The sequence below is a fragment of the Muntiacus reevesi genome, chromosome 11 (genome assembly GCF_963930625.1).
Source record: "Muntiacus reevesi chromosome 11, mMunRee1.1, whole genome shotgun sequence".
Classification (NCBI taxonomy): Eukaryota; Metazoa; Chordata; class Mammalia; order Artiodactyla; family Cervidae; genus Muntiacus; species Muntiacus reevesi.
The window spans coordinates 80,411,020-80,437,146 of NC_089259.1; the positions used below are offsets into that span (position 1 = coordinate 80,411,020).

The window sequence follows — 26,127 nt, forward strand, 5'->3', positions numbered from 1 at the left end:
TGTTTGAGGATTTTTGTGTTTCCATACAAATTGTGAAATTATTTCTTCTAATTCTGTGAAAAATGCCTTTGGTAGCTTGATAGGGATTGCATTGTTTTGGATAGTATACTCATTTTCACAATATTGATGCTTCTGATCCATGAACATGGTATACTTATTGATCTGTTTGTCTCATCTTTGATTTCTTTCATCAGTGTTTTATAGTTTTCTATATATATAGGTCTTTTGTTTGTTTAGGTAAATTTATTCCTATGTATTTTATTCTTTTTGTTGCAATGGTGAATGGAATTGTTTCTTTAATTTCTCTTTCTGTTTTCTCATTTTTAGTGTACAGGAATGCAAGGGATTTCTATGTATTAATTTTGTATCCTGCAACTTTATTCATTGATTAGCTCTAGTAATTTTCTGGTGGTGTCTGTAGGGTTTTCTAGGTAGAGGATCATGTCATCTGTAAGCAATGATAGTTTTACTTCTTTTCCAATCTGAATTCCTTTCATTTCTTTTTCTTCTCTGATTGCTGTGGCTAAAATTTCCAAAACTATGTTGAATAGTAGTGGTGAAAGTGGGCACCCTTGTCTTGTTCCTGAATTTAGAGGAAATGTTTTCAATTTTTCACCACTGAGGATAATGTTTGCTGTGGGTTTATTGTAGATGGCTTTTTATTATGTTGAGGTATGTTCCGTCTATGCCTGCTTTCTGAAGAGTTTTTATCATAAGTGGGTGTTTAATTTTGCAAAGGCTTACTCTGCATCTATTGAGATAATCATATCTCAAGTAGAAATTTATCTTTCAATTTGTTAATGTGGTATATCACATTGATTTGCAAATATTGAAGAATCCTTGCATCCCTGGGATAAAGCCCACATGGTCATGATGTATGATCTTTTTAGTATGTTGTTGGATTCTGTTTGCTAGAATTTTGTTGAGGCTGCCATCACCCTAATGCCAAAACCAGACAAAGATGGCACAAAAAAAGAAAACTACCTTTTGCTTTCAGGGAAGAGGTAAAATGAACAAGTCAACTTTGCAATACAAAAGGAAACAGGATCTTTGCATCTATGTTCATCAGTGATATTGGCCTGTAGTTTTCTTTGTCTGGTTTTGGTGTTAGGGTGATGGCAGCCTCAACAAAATTCTAGCTCACAGTCCTTGCCATCTTCTGTGAAATTGCTTTCTGAACAGAGATGCCTGTGGGATTAAAACAAGACGGGGCCACTCTTTTCCATCTGTCGGCTATCTTATCCACCCAACCCTTTGACTTGGTTCACTCTGAGCATCTAAAATCCAATGATGCTATTTAAGAGTAAGGATGGGGGCTTTGAGCCTGGTTGGTATACATACTGATATACTAGGACGATAATGCGCCCTTGCTCCATGGAAAGAGGGCACAGGACCTGAGTTCAGGACCCTCCAAGACCTTACTGTGTGTGTCTGTTTGTCCTGATCTGTATACTTCATGATGAAGTTGTAATATTGAGTTGGCAAAAAAGTTGGTTTGGGATCTTATGGAAAAACCCAAATGAACTTTGTAGCCATGCAGTACTAAGTATAAGGCTTTCTTAAGTCATTCCAGGGAATTGTCTAACCTGAGAAGGGTTGAGGGAACATCTGAATTTGTAGCTAGTTGGTCCAAAGTGCAGGTGGCCTGGGAATGCCCAGACTTGTGTCCAACATCTGAAGTGGGACTGACTTGCTGAGGATGGTGCCTTCCCTTGGGGGTTCATGCTGACTCTAGGTGGTCCATCTATGTCAGAAACACACTGCCGTACCACACAGGGTGATGAGCGTGGCCTCTGTCTTGTGGGCTTGTTCTCAATGACTAAGCAACTGTGCAACTCTTGAGATATTCAGAAACTCCCTTCATAATGCACAGAATTCTGGATTCAGCTTACTTTAAGAGACTTTTTAAGTTTCTTTGCAGATAACTGTTGAGAACTCCTCTGAGATGAATGAGACTACTCTCAGATGAATGTCTTAAAAACAGCATTGTTTCAAATCCAAACACAAGTGACACATTGAAATTTTTATTTTTGTTTTAGAGACAAGTGATATTTTACCAAAGTGGTTTTTAAGTTGTAGGTTTTACAAAACCTAAAGTTAATTTTTTGTTTGTTTTTTTGCGGGGTGTCAACAATAGCAATTAATTGAAATACTTTCCAAGAAATGTTTCATTCCATGTTAATCTTTGGTTCATTATTTTATTTCATTGATGCAGAAAAACTCCAGTTCCCTATAATAAGTAATTTATGTAGCTATGTTCCTAAGATTAAAATTGGGAACTATCTACTTGGTCCATTACTTTAACCATCAAAATAACTGAATCACATATGCCATTTCTCCACATTTGTTTCTATTAAATTTTCTTCCCTTATGGGCCAAATGTATCTCAATATAGTCCATTTTATTTGTTCTCTTTAGTTTTCCAAAATTGCCTGAGTTATAATGGGCAGTAATTGTTGCCTTCGTTAGTTTAATGATGTTCCTCTTTCAATTTTCAGAAATAGAATCCCAGTTCCTACAGGCCCATTTGCTCTGCATGAAATGCTTTTTATGTTCATAGAAATAAGTAACTCTTGAATAAATCCAGTCAAGTTTGGAAATTGGGTGTGTGCTGGTGTAGTACCATCTAATTTCTTCCACAGTCGAGTTAAATTTACCTCTCCTGCATTAATCTAAAGTACCCTTGGATGGTAGCTCTTTCATTTTCTTTATGTTTATGGAGGTTGCCTTACCAAAAGCCTTCTTTTAGAAAGTAAGCTATTTAATCTGATTTTTTCTTTCTCACTGATAAATGTCTAGTCATAATTTTTTTGTAATCAGAATACTTTTTCTTTAAAGAAAATATGGAGAGTGTAGAATGATATATAGAAGTATGACAGTAATCTCTTGTTAGCATCAAAGAAAAAAATGCACCAGAAGAGTCAGTGAATACTTAATTCAAGAGGATGGCAGATCTGAAGGATGAGGAAATGCAAACCCATTTCATTATTCTTTCCTGGGAAATCCCATGGACAGAGGAACCTGGCGAGCTGCAGTCTAGGGGGTCACAAAGAGTGGTACACGACTGAGTGGCTGAGCACACACATGCACTTAGCAGTAGGGAAGAGAGATTGAACATAAAGGCCTCAAAGTTTGTTAGTGCCGGGCTTAGAGGAAAAGTGCTGGAAGAAGTTAACCAGAGCTAGTTGCAGTGATGAGGCATGAGTTTGCTCGCTGGTGTTTATGGTAGTCAGGCTCCTGCCCTCCGGCAGTGACAGGGAGACCGGGTGCCATCTGTCATGATGATTACATCTTAGAAGGGTGGCTGTCAGTTCCTTCAGGCAGAACGCCTGGGTTGTAAGCCTGGGCATGCATGGGTGCTAAGTCGCTTCAGTCATGTCTGACTCTGTGCGACTCTATGGACCATAGATTGCCAGACTCCTCTGTCCATGGGTTTCTCTAGGCAAGAATACTGGAGTGGGCTGCCATGCCCTCCTCCTGGGGATCTTTACTGGGGAAGCCCATTCTTCCCAGGGACTGAAGCCATGTCCTTTACATCTCCTGCATTGGCAGGCAGGTTCTTTTCTTTTTTCTGAGTGTCTTTATTTTTATTTATTTATTTTACTTACAATGTTGTATTGGTTTTGCCATACGTTGACTTGAATCTGCCATGGGTGTACATGTGTTCCCCATCCTGAAACCCCACCCACCTCCCTCCCCATCCTATCCCTCTCGGTCCTCCCAGTGCACCGGCCCCGAGCACCCTGTATCATGCATGGAACCTGGACTGGCAATTCATTCCACATATAATTTACATGTTTCAAAGAAATAAAAGGAATCCAGATTGGAAAAGAAGAAGTAAAACTCTCACTGTTTGCAGATGACATGATCCTCTACATAGAAAACCCTAAAGACTCCATCAGAAAATTACTAGAGCTAATCAATGAATATAGTAAAGTTGCAGGATATAAAACTAACATACCGAAATCCCTTGCATTCTTGTACACTAACAATGAGAAAACAGAAAGAGAAATTAAGAAAACAATTCCATTCACCACTGCAACGAAAAGAATAAAATACTTAGGAATATATCTACCTAAAGAAACAAAAGACCTATATATAGAAAACTATAAAACACTGGTGAAAGAAATCAAAGAGGACACAAATAGATGGAGAAATAGACCGTGTTCATGGATCAGAAGAGTCAATATAGTGAAAATGAGTATACTACCCAGAGCAATCTATAGATTCAAGGCAAGCAGGTTCTTTACCACTAGCGCCTCCTGGGAAGCCCTTGTAAGCCTAAGAGGGGTTTACATCTTAAAGGCAGGCAGAGATTAAAAAAACCATGATCTTAAGATCTTTAAAGTAAGTTACCTAAGAAGTGAAGGGTCAGGGGTCTGGAGCAGGGAGAAGCTCTGTTGGAATGAGAGGAATGTTACTGCCTTCTTCAGCATGAGTCCATCTTTTTGATGCAAACTGCTATTCACTCAGCATATTTCTTCATATGCTTTATATGTTTCTTATTTATGAAGCTGAATTCTTCTTTCTATATAATTGCACTTATCTTTTAAATTAACCTATGTAAAATATTTTGCCATAATTGATAAAGGTTTAATGAGCATTAAAATACCAATGATTACTTCAAGAGTCTTCCTTTTCCTAAAAGAATGGAATTTTAATATATGTTTATATTCTACAAATGGATAATCAGTGAAAAGCTAAATATATAGACATTAACATGGGGATGCTATTGTTAACCACAGTGATTATGGATAAAATGTGTTCTATTTTAAAAATAGAATAGAAGTCTGAAGAAAAATTGTTCCATAGATGTCAAAACATTAACACATGCCATGAACCTAAGTGCATGTTTTTCACTTTCTCACAGAAAATATCTGCATGACTAATTAATATGCTGTCTATCAACCCAACCAAATCATTCCAAGGCATTCTTCTTACATAAATGTGGGTGTTTGTAATTATTGTTGGTAGTAAGTCATAGGGTTTATAACCTGTGATCTTATTGAGTGTATAAATGATATTTTTAAATGCAGGTGAGTGTGTTAGCATCACTGAACATTACAACTTGAAATACATGTAGATATTCTAATTCCTGCATTTGGCAAACGTGGAGCTGTGGTCCAGGGATGTTAAAGGTGTTAGAAGGTCAAGTAGAAGCCAAATTGAGGTCAGGACTGACGTAGAATGAGGTCACTATATTATTCCTGGACCAGTCTTATTTCAGGTGTATCTTTCAAAGAGCCTTCTATTAACACCGTGATTAGATTTGGAATGTGAAAGAAGTATTTCAGCTGTTTTAGTAAACTCACCAGTTCTTCCTTTTGAGTGCACGCTGGGTCAGTAGCTTCAGTCATGCCTAACTCTCTGTGACACTGTGGACTGTAGCCTGGCAGGCTTCCCTGTCCATGAGATTCTCCAGACAATAGTACTGGAATGGATTGCCATGCCCTCCTCCAAGGGATCTTCCCAACTCAGGATCAAACCCACATCTTCTTCTCTCCTGCATCTCCTGCATTGGCGGCAGACTCTTTACCACTGAGCCAATGGGGGAGCCTCTTCCTCCTTTTCAGTCAGTTCAGTTCAGTCGCTCAGTCGTGTCTGACTCTTTGCAACCCCATGGACTGCAGCGCACCAGGCCTCCCTATCTGTCACCAGCTCCCAGAGTTTATTCAAACTCATGTCCATCGAGTCCATGATGCCATCTAACCATCTCATCCTCTATCATCCCCTTCTCCTCCCACCTTCAATCTTTCCTAGCATCAGGGTCTTTTCCAGTGAATCACTTCTTCAATTCAGGTGGCCAAAAGACTGGAGTTTCAGTTTCAGCATCAGCCCTTCCATTGAACACCCAGGACTGATCTTTAGGATGAGCTAGTTGGATCTCCTTGCAGTCCAAGGGACTCTCAAGAGTCTTCTCCAACACCACAGTTCAAAAGCATCAATGCTTTGGCGCTCAGCTTTCTTTATAGTCCAACTCTCACATCCATACATGGCTACTGGAGAAACCATAGCTTTGAGTACATGGATCTTTGTTGGCAAAGTAATAGCTCTGCTTTTTAATAAGCTGTATAGGTAGGTCAAAACTTTCCTTTCAAGGAGCAAGTGTCTTTTAATGTCATGGCTGCAGTCACCATCTGCAGTGATTTTGGAGCCCCAAAAAATAAAGTCAGCCACTGTTTCCCCATCTATTTCCCATGAAGTGATGGGACTAGATGCCGTCGTCTTAATTTTCTTAATGTTGAGCTTTAAGCCAACTTTTTCACTCTCCTCTTTCACTTTCATCAAGAGGCTCATTAGTTCTTCTTCACTTTCTGTCATAAGAGTGGTGTCATCTGCATATCTGAGGTTCTTGATATTTCTCCTGGCAATCTTGATTCCAGCTTATGCTTCCTCCAGCCCAGCGTTTCTCATGATGTACTCTGCATATAAGTTAAATAAGCAGGGTGACAATATACAGCCTTGACGTACTCCTTTTCCTATTGGGAACCAGTCTGTTGTTCCATGTCCAGTTCTAACTGTTGCTTCCTTACCTGCATACAGATTTCTCAAGAGGCAGGTAAGGTGGTCTGGTATTCCCATCTCTTTCAAAATTTTCTACAGTTTATTGTGATCCACACATTCAAAGGCTTTGGCATAGTCAATAAAGCAGAAGTAGATGTTTTTCTGGAACTCTCTTGCTTTTTTGATGATACAAGGGATGTTGGCAGTCTGATCTCTGGCTCCTCTGCCTTTTTAAATCCAGCTTGAACATCTGGAAGTTCATGGTTCACATACTGTTGAAGCCTGGCTTGGAGAATTTTGAGCATTACTTTGCTAGCATGTAAGATGAGTGTAAGTGTGTGGTAGTTTGAGCATTCTTTGGCATTGCCTTTCTTAGGAATTAGAATGAAAGCTGACCTTTTCCTGTCCTGTGGCCACTGCTGAGTTTCCCAAATTTGCTGGCATATTGAGTGCAGCACTTTCACAGCATCATCTTTTAGGATTTGAAATAGCTCAACTGGAATTCCTTCACCTCCAGTAATTTTGTTTGTAGTGATCTTCCTAAGGCCCATTTGACTTAATTTTTTTAGGCTCCAAAATCACTGTAGGTGGTGACTACAGTCATGAAATTAAAGGATGCTCACTACTTGGAAGAAAAGGCATGACCAACCTAGACAGAATATTAAAAAGTAGAGACATTACTTTGCCAACAAAGGTCCATGTAGTCAAGGCTATGGTTTTTCCAATAGTCATGTATGGATGTGAGAGTTGGACTATAAAGAAAGCTGAACACTGAAGAATTGATGGTTTTGAACTGTGATGTTGGAAAAGACTCGAGAGTTCCTTGGACTGCAAGGAGATCCAACCAGTCCATCCTAAAGGAGATCAGTCCTGAATATTCATTGGAAGGACTGATGCTGAAGATGAAACTCCTATTCTCTGGCCACCTGATGGGAAGATCTGACTCTTTGGAAAAGACTCTGATGCTGGGAAAGATTGAAGGTGGGAGGAGATGGGGACAACAGAGGATGAGATGGTTGGATGGCATCAGGGGATCAATGGACATGAGTTTGAGTAAACTCCTGGATTTGCTGATGGACAGGGAGGCCTGGCATGCTGCATTCCATGGGGTCGCAAAGAGGTAGACATGACTGAGCGACTGAACTGAACTGAACGGAACTGAGCTCCCTCTTGGCACAACGTCAATGGAAGAACAACAACAACAAAAATGATACAAGTTTCATTTATTTATTTTTTGCCTAAATTGAATGGCAAAGAAGTAATACAACTTCTAGAATTGTTTGTAACAATGTAGCCCTTTAGTGTGTCGTTCAGTTTTCATCCCCTTGTTATCATTTCATCACAAACTATTTTAACTGTTTCCCATGATTTTTTAGAGCTTTCCTGGTGACTCAGATGGTAAAGAATCCCCCTGCAATGCGAAAAACCTGGGTTCAATTTCTGGGTTGGGAAGATCCCCTGGAGCAGGGAGCGGCTACCCACCCACTCCAGTATTCTGGCCTGGAGAATTCCAGGCCAGACTGTACAGTCCACGGGGTCACAAAGAGCCAAATACAACTGAGCAACTTTCAGATGATTCTATAAATTATTTTAAATCCTATATGAATAATAATTTAATTAACTGCAGAATGTTGCTTTTACTTGTTTGTAGTTCATTTTCACATTTAGATATTTTGCTTAGTTCACTCACGAGTTTCAACCTTAGCTTTTAAAAATTGCCCATTGGTCATCTGTTAAGTTATATATACTGTACATTCATAAACATTTTCTTCTCCAGTTGAAATAAGTATATGTTTCTCTTGGAGTTGAATGAAATCTGGAGCTGATAGAAAAGCTTCAGATTTCTCACTGATTTTCCCTGCAGCGTTGAGACAGTTGCTATGTAAAGCAGACAACTTTCCATTACTGAGCTGTTTGGTCGTGGTAGGTTTTGATTGAGGTGGCAACTTTAGGAGAGTAATTATAGCATGGATTTTCCCTACAGCAGCCCCCTGGTACTGCCAATCGCCAAGCAGGACAGCTTGTTGGAAAAAGACATTATGTTCAAAGATGCAACAAAAGGTCTGTGCAAGCGGCAGTCTCAGGACCGCACAGCGGAGGACGCCCCCATGCACGGCCCCGCCAAGCCCGAGCAGGTAATCACACGCTCCCTGCGCGTCTGCCACGGCCGCAGCTATGACTTCATGCCTTAGAGCCAACTTTTCAGAATAAGCTCCCAGTAATTTCCATTCAAAGAAAAATTAATGCATGCAGATATTTTGTGAAATGCCCATTTTCTGTTACGGTATTACACTGACCATTAACAAATATTGCTATTGTATTTCACAAGGATTTGAATTTTGTAATCTGAACTTACCAGGAATGGGAGTTCAGCTAATATGCTAAATTTCTGAATATTGTCAATTGCGGCATTAGTCATCATTTTGACTATTATGTAGACTGTGTGTTTTGCTTTTTACAAGTATCAGATATTTTACATAACAAGAAAAGAAAGCAAGTCAGTCACTGAGTCACGTGTTAAATGCAACTGTGCTGGTGTATTTTGTGTGTGTGTGTTTGTCCCAGTGTCCAAAAGATGGGAAATTACTGTGAGGAGCTTGGGGTTATAGAAATTGATGTATTTGGTCGTCAGTTCCACAGAAATAAATGACTTTTATACATTTCATGTTTTATAAATGACAGAGTTGTTTTATAAATGTCAGAGTAATCTCTGAAAGTGTTTTGTTTTTCTACTGTATCTAATTTTGAATGTTTTAAAGACAGTTTGCTGAGATTTTCTCAGGAACCTCTACTTTTAGTTTCATTCATTTCTGTTATTTTAAAATAACACACTCAGTTTTGTAATTTTGACATATCTCTACGTTTTAGTAGGTGTGTTCATCAGCTGAGGCTTCCAGAATGAAAGGCAGCACGCGGAGTGGCTTAAGCCCCAGAAAGCGTTTTCCTTGCAGTTCTGGGGACTGGAAGTTCAGTATCAGGGCATATGGGCTGACTCGATTCTGGTGAAGGTCTTCTTTCTGACTTGCAGACCACCGCTTTCTCCCTGTGTCTTCACATGGTACAGAGAGAATAAACAGCCTCTTTGGTGTCTCTTTTAAGGACACTAACCCTACAGGTTCGGGTCACCACCCTTTTGACCTCCCTTCACCTTTATAACCTCCTAAAGGCCCTATCTGGCTTCCTTGGTGGCTCAGTGGTGAAGAATCTGGCTGCAATGCAGGAGGCATAGTTTCGACCCCTGGATTGGGAAGATCCCTCGGAAAAGGAATTGGCAACCCACTGCAATATTCTTATCTGGGAAATCCCACGGACAGAGGAGCCCCATGGACTGTAGGAGCCCCACGTCCATGGGGTCGCAAAGAACTGGATACGACTTAGGGCCTTTTCTTGTTGTTAATCACTATCTCCAAGAAGTGTTTTATGCTGGTTAGAGCCTCAACATGTGAATTTGGAGGAGGGGAACCACTCAGTCCATAGTGACAGACAAATTGAGTGTTCCGTAAAGTTTAAGCCAAAGCTTTTTCTTAACATTTTTAAAGATCCTTTAAGCATTCTGTAACCTTAAGCACGTATCCTTAAGTGACAGAGGCTGGTCTGAAAAGGCTGTATACTGTATGATTATACTATTTGACATTCGAGAGAAAATCAAACTACTGAGACACTGAAATCATTAGAGGTTGCCAGGGATCGGGGTGGGGGGAATACATAGGTGGAGAAGGGAGTCTTTAGGGCAGTGGAACTTCTCTGTATGGCCCTGTAAGCATAGATAACTGACGTTACACATATGTCCAAATCCAGAGGACATGTAACACCAGTGTGGCCTTGATGAAAGGATGTAGGAGTGGCCAGGCTATAAGGATCAGGCCTCCCATCCTGATCCTTGATGTGATCCGTGGACCTTGGGTGATAATGACGATTCAGTGTAGGTTTGTGATGGTAACAGAAGTGCCACCCTGGCGAGGGATGTTGATAATAGGGAAGGCTATGCAGGAGGGCGCCGGCGTATATGGGAAATTTCTGTCCCTTCCTGTCAATTTTGCTGTGAATCTAAAGCAGCTCTAAAAAATAAAATCAGAAAGCAATGAAAGGATGTTAGCTGCATAATGTCAAATGTGATCCTTGCGGAATACCTTTTCAGTTTTTCCTGTCAGGTCTTTGTAATTGTGTCACAGGCATTGAAAGCAGCTGTCATCATGTTGCATTGATCTGGTATCAAACGAGGAGAAGTCAGTGTTCAGGTTTCATGTGCTTATGTTATCTATGGAATCAGTTTAGTCAGTTCAGTCGCTCAGTCGTGTCCGACTCTTTGCGACCCCATGGACTGCAGCACGCCAGGCCTCCCTGTCCATCACCACCAACTCTTGGGGTTTACTCAAACTCATGTCCATTGAGTTGGTGGTGCCATCCAACCACCTCATCCTCTGTCGTCCCCTTCTCCTCCCGCCTTCAATCTTTCCCAGAATCAGGGTCTTTTCCAGTGAGTCAGTTCTTCGCATCAGGTGTCCAAAGTACTGGAGTTTCAGCTTCAGCATCAGTCCTTCCAATGAACATCCAGGACTGATTTCCTCTAGGATGGACTGGTTGGATATTCACTCGTATCGCCCGCTGTGAGCATCGCGCCATCACTGTCGTCACTCATTCCTGGCCTCGAGCTTCTTGGTTTCTCAGCAGGACTGTCCATCAACTGGATTCTTCACCCACACTTCCCAGGAGGGCTTTAGAGAAGCCTTCTCAGAGCAATCAAGTTCTGATTCACGGTTTAAAGAGGAACATATCGTGTGTAATTCAAGACGAACAAAATCCACAGCATCTCCCCTTCCAGGTTTTTACAAAATGTAGGTCTTATCAAATGATAACTTCATAAGTGGGACTTCCCAGGTGGCTCAGTGATAAAGAACCTGCCTGCCAAGCAGGAGACGTGGGTTCAATCCCTGGTCCAGGAAGATCCCCTGGAGGAGGAAATGGCGATGCACTCCGGTATTCTTGCCTGGGAAATCCCATGGACAGAGGAGCCTGGCAGGCTACAGTCTGTGGGATCACAAAGAGCAGGACGCAAGTTAGTGGCTAAACAACAACAAACTACGTAAATGAATATTCAAGGTTTGACTTGAACGCTTTTTTCTTGGTTCTGATAGTGATCAAAATTCACATTAGCTTTATCATATCTCTGAGAATGTAGGCTTTTTTAAAAAGTACTTAAAAATGTATGATATTCTTTCTTCTCTTTCACTTTGTACTGTTCCTGCCTTCCATTCTTCCTCTCTCTGCCTGCCCTCTTCCATGCTCTTTTTAGTTTCCCAGCTGTTTGACTTCTCTCTCTTCTCCTCTCTCTTCTTTCCTTTCATGGTATATTTATTTAAATTTGGCTCCAGCTTAAAATTCAGATCATTGTATTCTGTTCAGTGAAGGTGTGTTTTCTTGGGAGTGAAGAGAGAGGAGGATGCGGTCGTGCAGACTTGCTCCGGTTCGGGACTGCTTTCGGAGCTCTGTGCCCTGGGAGCCCCTTAACCTCACTAAGCCCTGTCTGTGAAATGGGAGCATATTACTCAGCTTAACCTGGTTGTTTTGAAGATGACAAAGGCTAAGCTTGCAATATGACGGCACAGTTACCAAGCATGAATGAACACTCAGTAAGACACAGTTACTGTTTCTGAGATTGTTACTTGTATGGACGGACTGTAAAGTTTTGCCCACGTAGCTTAGTCTTCTGCGCATTCATTTGTCTGTTCTTACTCCATGTAATTCCTCTTTTTGGCAATGTAAGTATAAATCACTTTTAAAAAGGAATAATATAAGATCGTACTTTAAGAGCTTACAAAAACACTTTCACATATATTATCTTAATTCTCAAAATTCTTAACTGACACTTAAGTTTCAAAGTGAGTGTTTCAGCTGACCAAACAAACTCAAGATGCCTAGAATCACAAGTGTTTCTTTTACACAGTGTCCAGTGCTCTTTGGGGAAAAGACTGCAAGCTCCAGGTTCATTTCTCACAGCCCTACTGACCCGGGACAGTTGTATGCCTGGGAGACAAAGTGTGTGTCCCATGCTGCACGTGCCTAGAGGGATTTTGAAGGTTGGCAGTGGTTCTCTTTCTGTACCAACACCCAGGTACACAAAAGCGTAAATCCTCAGCAAGCAAAGGGCCTGATAAACTGCACTCTCTAAGAAATGTCTCAGGCAATAAAAAGCCAGCGTCAAGTGTAAGTCGCTCGGTCGTGTCCTACTCTTTGTGAACTCACAGACTGTAGCCCTCCAGGCTCCTCTGTCTATGGGGTTCTCCAGGCAAGAATCCTGGAGTGGGTTCCATCCCTTCTCCAGGGATCTTCCTGACCCAGAGATGGAAACCAATCCTCCTGCATTGCGGGCAGATTCTTTACCGTCTGAGCCACCAGGGAAGCTCTACAAAGCACGAAATGGCAAACAGCTGAAGTTAAGAGTCTTTGCCTCTGAGCTCTCAGGGAAGCCCCCCAAAGCAGGTAGCCACAGTTAAAGTGCTGGGCAGTCAGGATGAGGGCTTCAGCTTTGGGAAGCGCGGTATTTGGTCAGATCGTCGCCCCTTTCCCTTGTAGGACCATCCCAGGCAGCTCTTTCTTCTTTGTTTTAATTTCCTCTTTCCTCTTCATTCATGCATCCTTGGTTCTTTCCTCCTAAACAACGTCTCCCCAGGGTTTTCTTGTACTTATTCCATTTGTCGGAACTCCTCTTTGCCTGCTGAATTTCTGGTTCCTTGACATACACTACTTATGTACCATAGAGAGAAAACACAGTCAAACAAAAGAGAACAAAGCAGTGAATCTGACAGCACTCACAGCCGTGTTGACAAGTGGGAACACGAAGGGGTGAATTCAGAGTACTTCCGAGATGTAAATTCCTTTCGGATCTTAAAACATTGATGGAGATGCTTCTCTAATTTCTCCCTGACTTTCCACCCTGAATTGTGTATGTCTTGTGTTTGAGATCTCTAGTTTTGGAGGTATGTCTGTATATAAAGTGTGCACGCTCAGTCGTGTCTGACTCTTTGTGACCCCACGGTCTGTAGCCCGCCAGGCTCCCCTAAATGTGGTGTTTCTCGGGCAGAATGACTGGAGTGGGCAGCCATTTCCTTCTCTAGGGATATATAAAGAGGAGGAAGTATATGTGTGTTTGCATATATATCCTGGAGGAGGGCATGGCAACCTGGTCCAGGTTATTGCCTGCAGAACCCCCGTGGACAGAGGAGCCTGGCGGACTCCAGTCCTTGGGGCTCAGGAAGAGTGAGACACGACTGAGCCCAGCAATGCACATGGATGTGTGTGTATAGCCATAAGAGCCGTGATGATCGATCCTAGTGGAGATATTAAATTTTTTGTTTTTTTACATATTTATGCTGTCTCTGTTTTGACTCTAGTCATAATTGTCTGGGAGCCACTGGTAGCATACACTACTGAGCCTTCAGCTCTGAACATAAAAATATCCGCAGACATACTTCTGTTTTTCTTTCTACTGGTTGTCAGCTGTCATAATGCTTCAGGAATCTTTATAAAGTATGTGTCCCTTGGGGAGCCTTGCTTAAGACTGATTATCAGAGCTTCATTCCTGATCAGTCTGGAATGTGACATGATAAATACAAGGAATTCTTCCCTTGATCTACCCGAACTCTGTGTTTTCATGTTTCATCACGACAAGCCGGCTGGGAAGTCTTCACATTTTTACTGTCAGCCTAGTACTTTCTCTCACCACGGAGCAGCTGTGACTGTAGTTGAAAATCCTCAAGAATTCCAAGGAGATGCTGCAGTAGTTCTTTTAGGCTCGTTGGGACAAATGTGAAACTTCTGTCAGTGCTGTTCATGCCTTTTTTTTTTTTAACGTTAATGTGCACTCATAAATTTGCATTCAGCTCCTTAGAGCAGTGACTATAAGAGAATTTTATTATCTTAGCATAAATCATTACTTCTAAAGGAAAAAACAAATCCAACTCTTGGATTTTCTCTTTTATGGTTGTTTTGGAAGTTCAACATGTATGGTAACTTGCTAGAGATGTTTGTCTATGTTTGTAAAACTAAACATTGTCCATTTCTGACTTGTAAATGATAGATTTTCATCTAATTAAATAATTCAAAGTCATCTCATTTATTTGAAGTATTTTCCAGTTTTTCAACTCTGTCACTCAACATTAAATTGAGTAGGAAAACAATTTATTATTTCTTTCTTTCTAGCAGAATTACCTTAACCTCACCACTGCCTTAAGAGTAATGTAGGACAGAATAAAAATTATAAGCCAAAATTCTAGAGACTGTTGTGGAATTCCAGCCCCTTCTTCCATGTGTGCGGAAGCTGACGTCTGTGTACATTGCTTCCTTCCCATTTCAGTTTCCTGAAAAGAGGTTTCCTTTAGTTTTGGAAGCACTGCAAACGTGAGTGCTTTGACAGCTGGCCTTGCAGAGGGCTCAGCGCAGTTCAGGGCTGGACAAATTAGACAGACTTCAGGGTGTGGTGGATGCTGGGTCACAGGAGACGTGTGTGTGTGCGTCCGTGTGCAGGCTGGTGGGCAGAGACAGATTCTCATCTGAGTGCATCGCTACGGTTGTTGAGGCTTTTTTGCTCCGTTTAAGTGAGCCATGTCATCTTTTAATCAGGTGGTCTCTAAACTTTTGACATGTAATTGAAACTGGAACATTCAGCTGTGAGGACAGTTGATTGGGAAGCAGTTAGAATTCATCTTACCTGGTTTTCCCTCAGGTCAAGCTGATGCCTCCCGCTCCCAATGATGACCTGGCGACGCTCAGCGAGCTCACGGACAGCAGCCTGCTTTATGAAATTCAGAAGCGCTTTGGGAACAATCAGATTTACGTAAGTGCCCTTGAAATTGGCTTTTGCACGGCTTTGTCTTGCTGCATATATTCTCCCTTCCGTGCTGCTAATATTACAAGGAGTGGGCTCTTTGTTACTTAGGGTCGAGCCGATAGCTTAAGGTGGATTTCTCAGAGTTCAGGTCTATTCAGTTTCAGCAACAATCCATGCTTCAGAGTTGTTAAAAGTGAGAACCCTGAGGGCAGACAACTTTCCTGTTGTCGTGTTTGCTGGAGGAGAAGATCCTGCTTAGAACCCGCAGGATCTGCAAATCAGTTATAAAAATGCTGTTTCTTTCATCTGCTTTAACTCGGCCACTTAGATCTGGAAAAAGAAGTCAGAGAGGAAAAGCTCAGTGAGCTTGGAGGGTTTGCCTCTATTTTCATGAAAAAAGATAAGTTTTTCCAAATTATCAAGAAATGCCTTTGTCTGTTGAGTAAGTAGTTTATATACACATCTCTGATAATAAGATACAGATATATGATTTATATATATCTGTATATGTATATATATATATACAAACAGCACAGGGGATTGATTTGCTTGTTTCTACTCTGGTTTATATGTGTTACTTCTTCCAATATGTGGATGGGTTTTGGCAGTATGTAATCTCAGACTCTCTCTCTCTCTCTCTCTCTCTCTCTCTCTCTCTCTCTCTCTCTCTCATTGATTTCATTAAATTCAACGCAGAGCAATTCAATCAGAAGGTCTACAGAGAAATCTGATTATGCACATGTCTGCTATCCCTTTTGGATTATACCGCCCCCCCTTTTTTTTCCTCCTCCACTGAGCAATTGATTAAGTAATTTTCATGTAAATGTGAAATCTGAGATTTCTTTACAAGTAATAAATTGTCAGGTGCTGATTAACCTATGAAAATTCAGGGCAGCGTCTTAACACTTGGATAAATTGCCTGCCACTGTAAATACACTTAAAATTAAATACTTCTTTCAGAATTAATGGAATTGAGTCATCAGCATGAAGTGGCAGAGCCTGATTACTTTGGTCTCTGCTACTGCCTCGCCCCTTGTGAGTTTTGGACCATTGTCTGTCTTGCCATAGCGTCTTGCTGATTCTTCTTCCTGTTAACTTCTTAGTCACATTATCGGTAGACCACTGCTTGAATAATTTTAAAGCCTGTATTTTATATTGGAGTAGAGCCGATAAGCAAGGTTGTGATGGTTCCAGGTGCACGGTGAAGGGACTGAGCCGTCCATATACGTGTAGCCATTCACCTCCAAACCCGACTCCTATCCAGGCTGCCACGTGACGCTCAGCAGAGTTCCGTGTGCTGGAGGGCAGATCCTTCTTGGTTATCCATTTTAAATCTAGCGGTGTGTACAAGCTCCCTCCTTCCTTCACTCCTTCCCCTTGGTAACCATAAGTTTGTTCTCTAAATCTGTGTTGAATGGTTTTAATTTCCTTTCTTTTGTTCATGCTTTTCAAGTGACTTTCTCTCCCAAATATCATTTAGTCCACAGCTTCCCTGGTAGCTCAGCTGGTAAAAGATCCGCCTGCAATGAGGGAAACCTGGGTTTGATCCCTGGGTGGGAAAGATCCCCTGGAGAAGGGAAAGGCTACCCACTCCAGTATTCTGGCCTGGAAAATTCCATGGACTGCATAGTCCATGGGGTCACAAAGATTCAGACACGATTGATCGACTTTCACTTTGCCTCCCAGTGGTCACCATCCTCGTTGTCCTGTCCCCAGGAGCCTCCTAACTTTCTAGAGGAAACTTTGTTGCTTTTCAGGCTGATCCCACAAGGAACTAGGGCCATTTTTGTAAAGAAGAAATGTAATCTCAAAACTCCTGGTCTTAGAGCTTTTCTGTAGCTTGTCATCTTCCGTGGAAGGATGGCTGCACGTCCTTATGCTCTGTCTGGCCCCTAAACACGATCACTGGTGATTCCTAGTCACTGCCCTCCTCCCTGCATCTGGCTCCCCTTAGACTTTTTCCCTGGAGTTCTCTTTCTCCCTCCATGAAGTGCAAAGCTCTCCCTCTCGGTACTCCTTCAGTCTCTAAGTAAACCTTCCCAGGGCTTCTGGATTAAGTTACTGCGGACCATCTTTCTTTGGCTTTTCTGCACACCCCACTAAGTAGGAGCCAAATAATGGCTTTCGTGTTTCTCTTTTAAACCCTGAGAGAGCCTTACTTTTTTGCTTTGTTTGATAATATGTGTGTGCGTGCTAACTCATTTCAGTTGTTTCCAACTCTTTGCATTATGGACCGTGGCCCGCCAGGCCCCTCTGTCCATGGGATTCTCCAGGCAAGAATACTGGAGTGGGTTGCTGTGTCCTCCTCCAGGGGATCTTCCTGACCCAGGCACTGAACTGGTGTTCTGCATTGGCAGGTGGATTCTTTACCATTAGCGCCACCTGAGAAGCCCCATTTGATGATATAGAGGCTGTTAATTTAAAAATTTGGCTGGAAGTCAGCATATTAGACATTTCTGTGCTGTTTCTGATCCTTGCAGAAAGCTGTTTTATCATTAAAATCGGTGTTTTATCATTAAGCAAGTTATTACCACATGTGTAATTACTTTTTATAGATTAAGAAAGTTCCATTAGTAGTTTTTAAAGTTATTATTATTTTTAATCAAGAGTGGGAATTGGCTGTTATTAAATGCTTTTTTGCATTTATTGAGATAATTATATAAATTTTATTCTTGACTTCTTAGTAATACAAATGACAAGAGTTGATTTTCTGATATGAAGCCAACATTGAATTACTAGAATAAAGCCTCTTTGGTTGAAATTTATTATTTGTTGAATGTATTATTGGATTCAGTTTGTCTGTATTTTTCTCATTATTTTAGCATGTGTTTTAAGGAAGGAAAACAGCCTATAATTTTCTTTCAAAATATTTGTTTTTAATACTAAGTTTATGCAGACCTCTTGAAATGAAGTGATTCATGTTCCCTCTTTTGCTACTTTCTGGAATAATTTGTATGAAATTTGTTTATTTTTACATCAGTGTTGGCAAGAATTCACTGGTGAATTCTTAGTTTTCTTTGCGGGAAGGTTTTAGACATAGATTCAGTTTGTTACCAAAGATAAATCAAGTTAGATTTCTGACATCTTATTGCATTTGTTTTGGTAAGACTGTGGATTATTGTCCACATCATCTAATTATCCAAACTTGGTGGCTAAAATGTGATTTCTAAAAGCCTCTTCATCTGTTTCCCTGTCAGTGGGATCTGTAGTGATGTCTTATTTGGGATACTGGTGGTCTGTGCATTTCCTCTTCTTTCCTCAGTCTTATTAGGACACCAGGTTTTGATTCGATTTTTCCAGTGAGTGCCTTTTAGCTTTAGTTTTTCACTCCATGGCTTTTGTTTACTAATTCCGTTCATTTCTGCTCATATGTTGGTTACTTATTTCTGATAATTTCATGTAATTTGATGAGTTCCTAGAAACATTTACTTAGATCATTACCTGCCTGTCTTATTTTTTAGCAGGCAATAATTTTCATATCGAGTATACCTCTAGTAGCACCTCACATGTTACAATATATCATAATTAAAATGTTTTCTCATTTGCATTATGATTTCTCTTTTTGCCTCATAGGTTATTTGCAAATGTATAATCACCACACATTTGGTGATTTTCTAGCTGTCCATGGTTAATTTACATCATAATCCATGATCAGAGAATGTACTTTATGTGACTCAAACTCTTTAAGTGTAATGGAACTGGTCGGTATTCAATTTAAATGAACATACTTTGTGTGGTTCTTGGTGATAGTGTTCTATGTAAGTTAATTATTCCACTTGGTAATTATTTATTTCAAAATTTCGTCTGTGTGTTTAATTAATTACTTAAGACTGTCATTTCACTTGTTATGTGTTCAATGAGACAAGCTTATTGGTTTAATTTTATGTGAATTTGACTTTTCTATTTATTTACAAACTTTTAAAACAATTCACAAGATGTTAAAGTGTGATTTTTATTTATTCTCTATAGTTTGCTCAGTGATTTTAAAATTATATAATATTTAACTTTAAAAGTGCTATTTATATGGTCTGATAACAGTTTCTATTCTTTCCATTTAATAGACTTTTATTGGGGATATCCTCCTCCTGGTTAATCCATTCAAGGAGATTCCAATTTATTCCACCGTGGTGAGTATAAAATTTAAAATGTCCTTTAACAATGTAGAGTAACCACTTACTAGACATAGCTAAATATCAAATGATTAAGAAGAAAAAGCAAAATAGGGAGTAAAATCAAGCTTCTCAGAAAATTCTACCCTGAGTGGTTACAGAATAGTGACTCCATTTTTTTCTGAGAAAATATTGAAAAGGCATGTTATTTTATTAAAAGATTCCCTTGCACTTATAATGTGTGATTCTTATGACTGTAGTCCCTAGACAGACTTCTAAAATCAAATATTATATTAACTCTGTGTTCCCATGCACTTTTGACTAGTTCAAGGTCAGTTGGTTTAGAATTCTTCTTTGAACACTTTCAGAAGAGTCCTATGATGTTTAGGCGATTGGATCAGACAGGACGGTGCTGTCTTTACACATTTTCCTAGCCTTTCCAGCTTTAATCATGAGAGTCAAAATTAAAAGAGAAGCTGCTTTTGAAAAAGTATTCAGGCAACTGAAAGCACAGTATGATTTTTGCCAAGTGTTTTGGGATCAAAAATGCCATCATGGGCAGAATCCTTGGTGGGAGCAGGAGATGAAAGGAGGAAGCGTGTGTTGTTGAAGCAAGGATGCTCTTTAGATGCTGGAGGTGGGGGTGGAGGCAGGAGGGAAAGAGAGAGGGAGAGAGAGACATTCCTCTCTCTAAACTCCCAGTGAATCAACCAAGAACGATCACAGAAAGAGTTCTTTGGTAAAACAGGGTCCCTCACCGCCCGATCCTCCACTCTTCTTAGCACAAGTCAGTTCCACTGCTGCTTTAAAGCTGCTTTGAAACCTGCCCACTCTCCTCATCCCACCCAGTCCGACCTGTCTCATCCCTGGGCTGTCTGCGGACGTATGGAAGTAGGATTGACTAGGGCAAGAGAATTACCCATATCATTTTGGGAGTTATAGGAGTAGATGAAGGAGAAGGAGGGTGAGGTGGAGAAGGGTTGGGAGGAAGAAGAGGAGGGCATTGGACACATTACTGTGTATAAAATAGATGACGTAAGTAATAAAGACCTACCATATGGTAGAGGGAACTCCTCTCAACACTCTTTATTGATCTATATGGGATCAAGTGATTGAGTGAAAGTCGCTCAGTCGTGTCTGACTCTTTGTGACCCCATGGACTGCAGCATGCCAGGCCTTCCCGTCCATCGCCAACTCCCGGAGTCCACCCAAACTCATGCCCATTGAGTCGGTGATGCCATCCAAACATCTCATCCTCTGTCGTCCCCTCCTCCTCCTGCCCCCAATCCCTCCCAGCATCAGGGTCTTTTCAAATGAGTCAGCTCGTCACATCAGGTGGCCAAAGTATTGGAGTTTCAGCTTCAGCATCAGTCCTTCCAATGAACACCCAGGACTGATCTCCTTTAGGATGGACTGGTTGGGTCTCCTTGCAGTCCAAGGGACTCTCAAGAGTCTTCTCCAACACCACAGTTCAAAAGCATCAATTCTTCGGTGCTCAGCTTTCTTTATAGTCCAACTCACATCCATACATGACCACTGGAGAAACCAGAGCTTTGACCAGACAAAGCCATCATTAGAGATGCTTAAAATGTGCCTGAGAAGGGCATCATTGCACAAATGGTTTGTGTTTACAAGTGAGACTCAAGATTAGAGATTTCTGTGCTTTTGTGTATTGGACATGTATCCGTGTCTTCGTGGGGGAAAGAATCCTGATTCCTTTTAACAGAGATGCCCGCCCTGTCCTCCAGGTCTCTGAGCTGTACCTGAGCAGCGCGGGGCAGCCCAACCCCTCCCTGCCGCCTCACATCTTCTCCTGCGCGGAGAGAGCCTTCCACCAGCTTTTCCAGGAGCGGAGACCCCAGTGCTTCATCCTCAGGTGAGCCCGCCGCCCGCCCCCGCCCCGGGCTCGGTTCTGCCCCGGGAGCTTGGCGGTAAACCTGTCCACATTTCTTCTGCTGTACGTTTATTTACTTCCTCATCGGTTTGTGTCCCTGTAAGTCTTTGCAGTGAGTACACTTGACTTGCTACAGAGGAGAAACATCTTTGTTATTACAAACGGCCCCGGGTGTGGCTGGATCGATTTCAACAAACTTAACCTGAAGCTCAATTCATTTTGAAGATTTACCGCTTAGAACCAGAGCGCCTTGCTTTCAAACCTCGGAAAACACGGGGAAAGAAAGGCGTCTAGGACTAGTATTCCACCTTTCTCCAGAATGTGGTGCTGTAGCAGCTTGCAGAGGTGAAATTTCCCGGCTGCTTCTAGGTGTTTACCTTTGCTCGTATGACCAGAATTACACACCCAAAGTCATCTTTATTGGAATGCAACGGCAACGTTAGCTCCTAAATGTCAAGATGCTCAGGAGAGTCATCTACATTGGAGCGAAAAAACAAAAAAGGGTACCCCTAGAAGTGAGGGTGAAATGTGAGTGTGATAAAGAATTAAAGAACTATTTAGGTATCAAAGTACAGTCTGCATTGAGAATTATGTTTTATATTAGGCTACACCTCCATGAGAGGGGGACATCCATGAATACCCGTCTATGCATAGTTATCCTCAATAGCATCAGTTGAAGACGGAACATGTAAATAAAGCTTTGCACAGCCTGAGTCAGAGTGAGATCAAAGAGCGAAGAGGGAAGCCTGGAAAGAACCCAAGTAACATTAAATCTTTAAATAAGCACTTCTTTATATACTTTTATATTATTGACACCATCAAAATTCCATGGACGGTCAGATCCACGTGTTGCAAACTTTAGTGTTGTGGTTTTCAAAATAGCATGCAAGTGGTTGTTTTTCCACTTGGTCTGAAGGGTCCCCCTAGTGGGGGTTAGGGGACCCAGGCATTCTTGAGCCAACAAATTCTCCTTTTATCTGCTTTATCTGTTGGGTTTCCTGGTCTTGCTTAGACAAAAAGGGAGACTTTTTCTTTTTTTTTAATTGGGAGATGGCAAGGAGTGTGTAGTAGTGTTGACAGTAATAACGACCAATATTTTTGAGAGTTACTAGGTAAGAGTTGAGGCACCCTGTGCTGGGTGCCTCCCGTGTGTTATCTTGTTCATCGCTTTAGTGATCTGGTAGGATGCGCGTTACTAGGATCATGGTTTGCTGTCATTTTATGTGTCAAGGGCTGAGTGTTAGAAGCGTTGGCTACTTAGTCCGGGGTCTCCCTGGGATGTGAGTCCAGCAGGCTGGCTTCTGAGCCTGCGTGCCGCCCACCCACACTCACAGCCGCACTCATCCACTGCCGCTCACCTCAGGAGGCTTTCGGAGGCCCCCCAGCCTCCCCTGAAATGACCATCACAAATCCACGGCCTTCACTAAATTCTCACTGAATCCACTTAACTCAGGTCAAAGACTTTAGTTCTTAGCGAAGCTCTGAAGAGCCAGTGAGATCGTTTGGGAACCTGCCGATTACAGAGCTCCCAATGCCAAGCATGTTTCATCAGTGAAGAAATCTGCTGGTTTCTACATGTTCTTGCTCATGGGATTGTTTTTCTATCAGTATTAAGTTTTGTTAATATTCTGCAGAACTAGTGTTCCTTTGGGACCTCTTTAAAGGTTAATGATGCCATGTATCAACCCGTTACTCAGAAAAAATATTTTTTTTCATTCAAGGGTCAAGAAATGAAGAGCAAATCAGTGACCGCAGGGATTTTGTGATGCTTAGTTGAGGCGATTTCTTTCTTCTTTCAAGACTGGTGTTTGTATTAATATGTAGCTTCCCTCGATGGTCTTGACTGCCATGCGGCTTTCTGCATTTATACTAACGAGTGAATCAAATGGAAAAGTCAAATGACGTCATGTTCTCGTTGAAAGTCGTCATGTCATTTGCTTACCTTCTCTGTGTCTGAGAATTACTTTCTGGTTCCTTTTTTACTATGTAATAGTAAGCGTCTATTTTTCTGTCTTGTTTTAGTGGAGAAAGAGGATCTGGAAAGTCTGAAGCCAGCAAACAGCTAGTGAGACACCTCACCTGCAGGTCTGGCTCCAGCAGGCCTGTTTTCGATTCCAAGTTTAAGCATGTAAGTCACTGGTTTGAGTTGCAGACTATGGTGGGACCAGAGAAATGTGACTTGCAAATAAAAGGGGAGGCGTCTTAATAGGCTTTAGGCTGAGCTGCAGGGCTTCCCTGGTGGCCTAGACGGTAAAGAATCCACCTGCAGTGTGGGAGACCTGGGTTTGATCCCCAGGTCCGGAAGATCTCCTGGAGAAGGGAACGACTACTCACCCCAGTATTCTTGCCTGGAGAATCCCCTTGGACAGAGGAGCCTGGGGTTTTACAAAGTGCATGGGGTTACAAAGAGTCGGACATGACTGAATGACTGTCACTTCACTTTAACTGCAAGTTGGTCAAAATTCGTGGAAATAAAGGGAAAAAGATTGAGGCCCTATGCAAATGAGTATTGTTTAAGTTAAGATTTATTTTCTTGTGTGTATTTTAAAATATTGTAGACATACTCTTTTCTTTGTGTTCAGAACAGTTGAACTGAAAATATGTAATATGATTAGAGTTGATTACTTTTACTGATAAAGAGACAGTTTGGGGTGTAAGTAGGAAATATCTGTGGGGATTGACCAGATAAGCATCCTTTGTAGGGAATTACTGAGAGCTAATTGAGAGCCTGTTGGCAGCTCAGAGAGAGTGGTCCAGTTTCACTCAGTAAAACTCAGACAGTTTATTCAAGGAGACACCTGCAATAGTTTGATTCTCTTGTCTTCACGCTGTTCTAGCAAGTTCTGTCAACGTGTTTAACAGATCATGAGGAGAAACTCTTCCCAGTTTTTCTCTTTACAGAAAACGTGCGGTAAATCCCTCCACAATGTAACTGTGGTATCATATGTGTTCCTTCATGACTTTAATTCACGACCTTTTATTACGCTGGATCTGCGCACTCAGCTCATGCATAATTCCACGGCACCGCTCAAAGTAATCTAACCTTTGGGGCCAACCTGAGACAAGCAGTGTGGCTTTGAATCCTGTCACTGTGGGCATGACTTGTTTCTCTGGGCAACTTCAGGACAGCTGAGGTCAGCTAGGAGACCAGTTGTTTCTAGTCCCTGTATTTGAGCTTCAGGCTGTGGAAACAGGGACTTTCCACGGCACTAGGTTTATTGGAACATGAAATTCATGTTTTGGGAAAAAACACAATTGCCTGGGACTTTTCTTCACTAATTCTGGTCCAGATGAGTTTCAACTTTGAGACATTCAATTCCATTGAAATTCCTTAAATCAGCATTTATTGAGCAACTGTTTGTACAGAGCTGAGTGATGGGGTCACCCTGATTAAGCCATTATCTTTTAGCGAGGAGGGTACAAGTCTTTACTTTTAGAAAGGCCGATTGGTTAACCACTACCATAATAATAGGGCACAGCTTTTAGTGGCAGAACTCTGAACATTTTATAGAAAAAAATTCCAATATAAATAGGAACAAATCATGCCAATAAAATGTGACTCAGTGAATACTGAGGAAATACATATTTCCCTTTGCCTATATTTTTATTTAAAGTTTTATTGTGGCACAGTATTCTCATTATTTGTTTTAAAGTTGAGTAGCAGAACAGAATCAATTTTGCTTTTTTTTTTTCTTTTCAGTGTTTCTCTTAGCACATTTGTTTGCTGCCACCTATTGGCCAGGAGGATGATTAAAGATTAAAAAATGCCACTCGTTATTTCAGTTTAATCTTGCATCACGGATCAGTGGTGTACAATGTGGTGCCAGTGTGTATACAGTGGTGCACAGTGAAGGCATGCCACGCATTTACATTGCGTTCAGGGGTTCTAGTCACTTACATATCTTTATTGTTATTCTGTTACAGTGACTAAATGCACCAACCCAAGAGATTGCTTAGGTTTTAATCCCAGCTCCACTATTTATAAGTTTTCAATCTTGGGAAATTTTCTAGATTTGTCAATTTCCTTTTCTATAAAATGGAGACTCGAGTTGTGAGGATTAAAAGATGTAATATACACATACATGCATATACATTCATACATATATATGTATGTGTATACAGTTATATATAATTTTATGTATAACGATATACATGTACAGATATACATATGAATGTACATGCATGTATGCATATATATAATTATATATATATATATATATATATAGTTCCTGGCAAATAGTCAGTACAATATAATGTGCAATATAAATGTTTTCTACTATTATTAACAAAAGCAAAATTAAATTCTGCTGTTTGTTGAATGCTTACCATGTTACAGGCACCAAGCTGAACACTTCATACACTGGACTCTGATAATTGCTGATGGTGTTGTTCTATTTAGAATAAAGGAAATGAGGTTTGGAAATTTACAAACCTCGCTCAAGGTTATAGCATTTGTCATTAGCAGAGTTGGAGTGTGGGGGCAGGTGTCTCTTACTCCAAGGCACATACATTGAATTATTTACCCTATAATTCCTTTCTAGGCACATGTCATTAATTACCTTTTATATTCATTTTCTATTATAATAAAAATCAATGTATTACGAGATACAATGCCAATGTAAATAGAAGCCAGAAAACATTAAAAATTTTTTATTTGATTCTTTTTTATGAGTTTTAAAACAATTATTTGAAGGAACTACTATAAAGGTTTAAATGTGATACAGTTATAGTATAATCTTGCTATATATTTATTTCATATTAAGTTGTTGGGAAAAAGGCATAATATAGGACCT

The 26,127-nt window shown here is 40.9% G+C and overlaps 1 protein-coding gene across 1 annotated transcript in view; it reads left to right on the forward strand.

Moving 5' to 3' along the window:
- MYO16 (myosin XVI) overlaps positions 1-26,127 on the forward strand; it is a 372,035-nt gene that overhangs the window by 102,708 nt on the left and 243,200 nt on the right. The window contains exons 9-13 of the mRNA XM_065901993.1: positions 8,489-8,639; positions 15,227-15,337; positions 19,393-19,458; positions 21,189-21,316; positions 23,357-23,462. Coding sequence (XP_065758065.1) covers positions 8,489-8,639; positions 15,227-15,337; positions 19,393-19,458; positions 21,189-21,316; positions 23,357-23,462 — 562 coding nt within the window. The remainder of the gene's footprint in view (positions 1-8,488; positions 8,640-15,226; positions 15,338-19,392; positions 19,459-21,188; positions 21,317-23,356; positions 23,463-26,127) is intronic.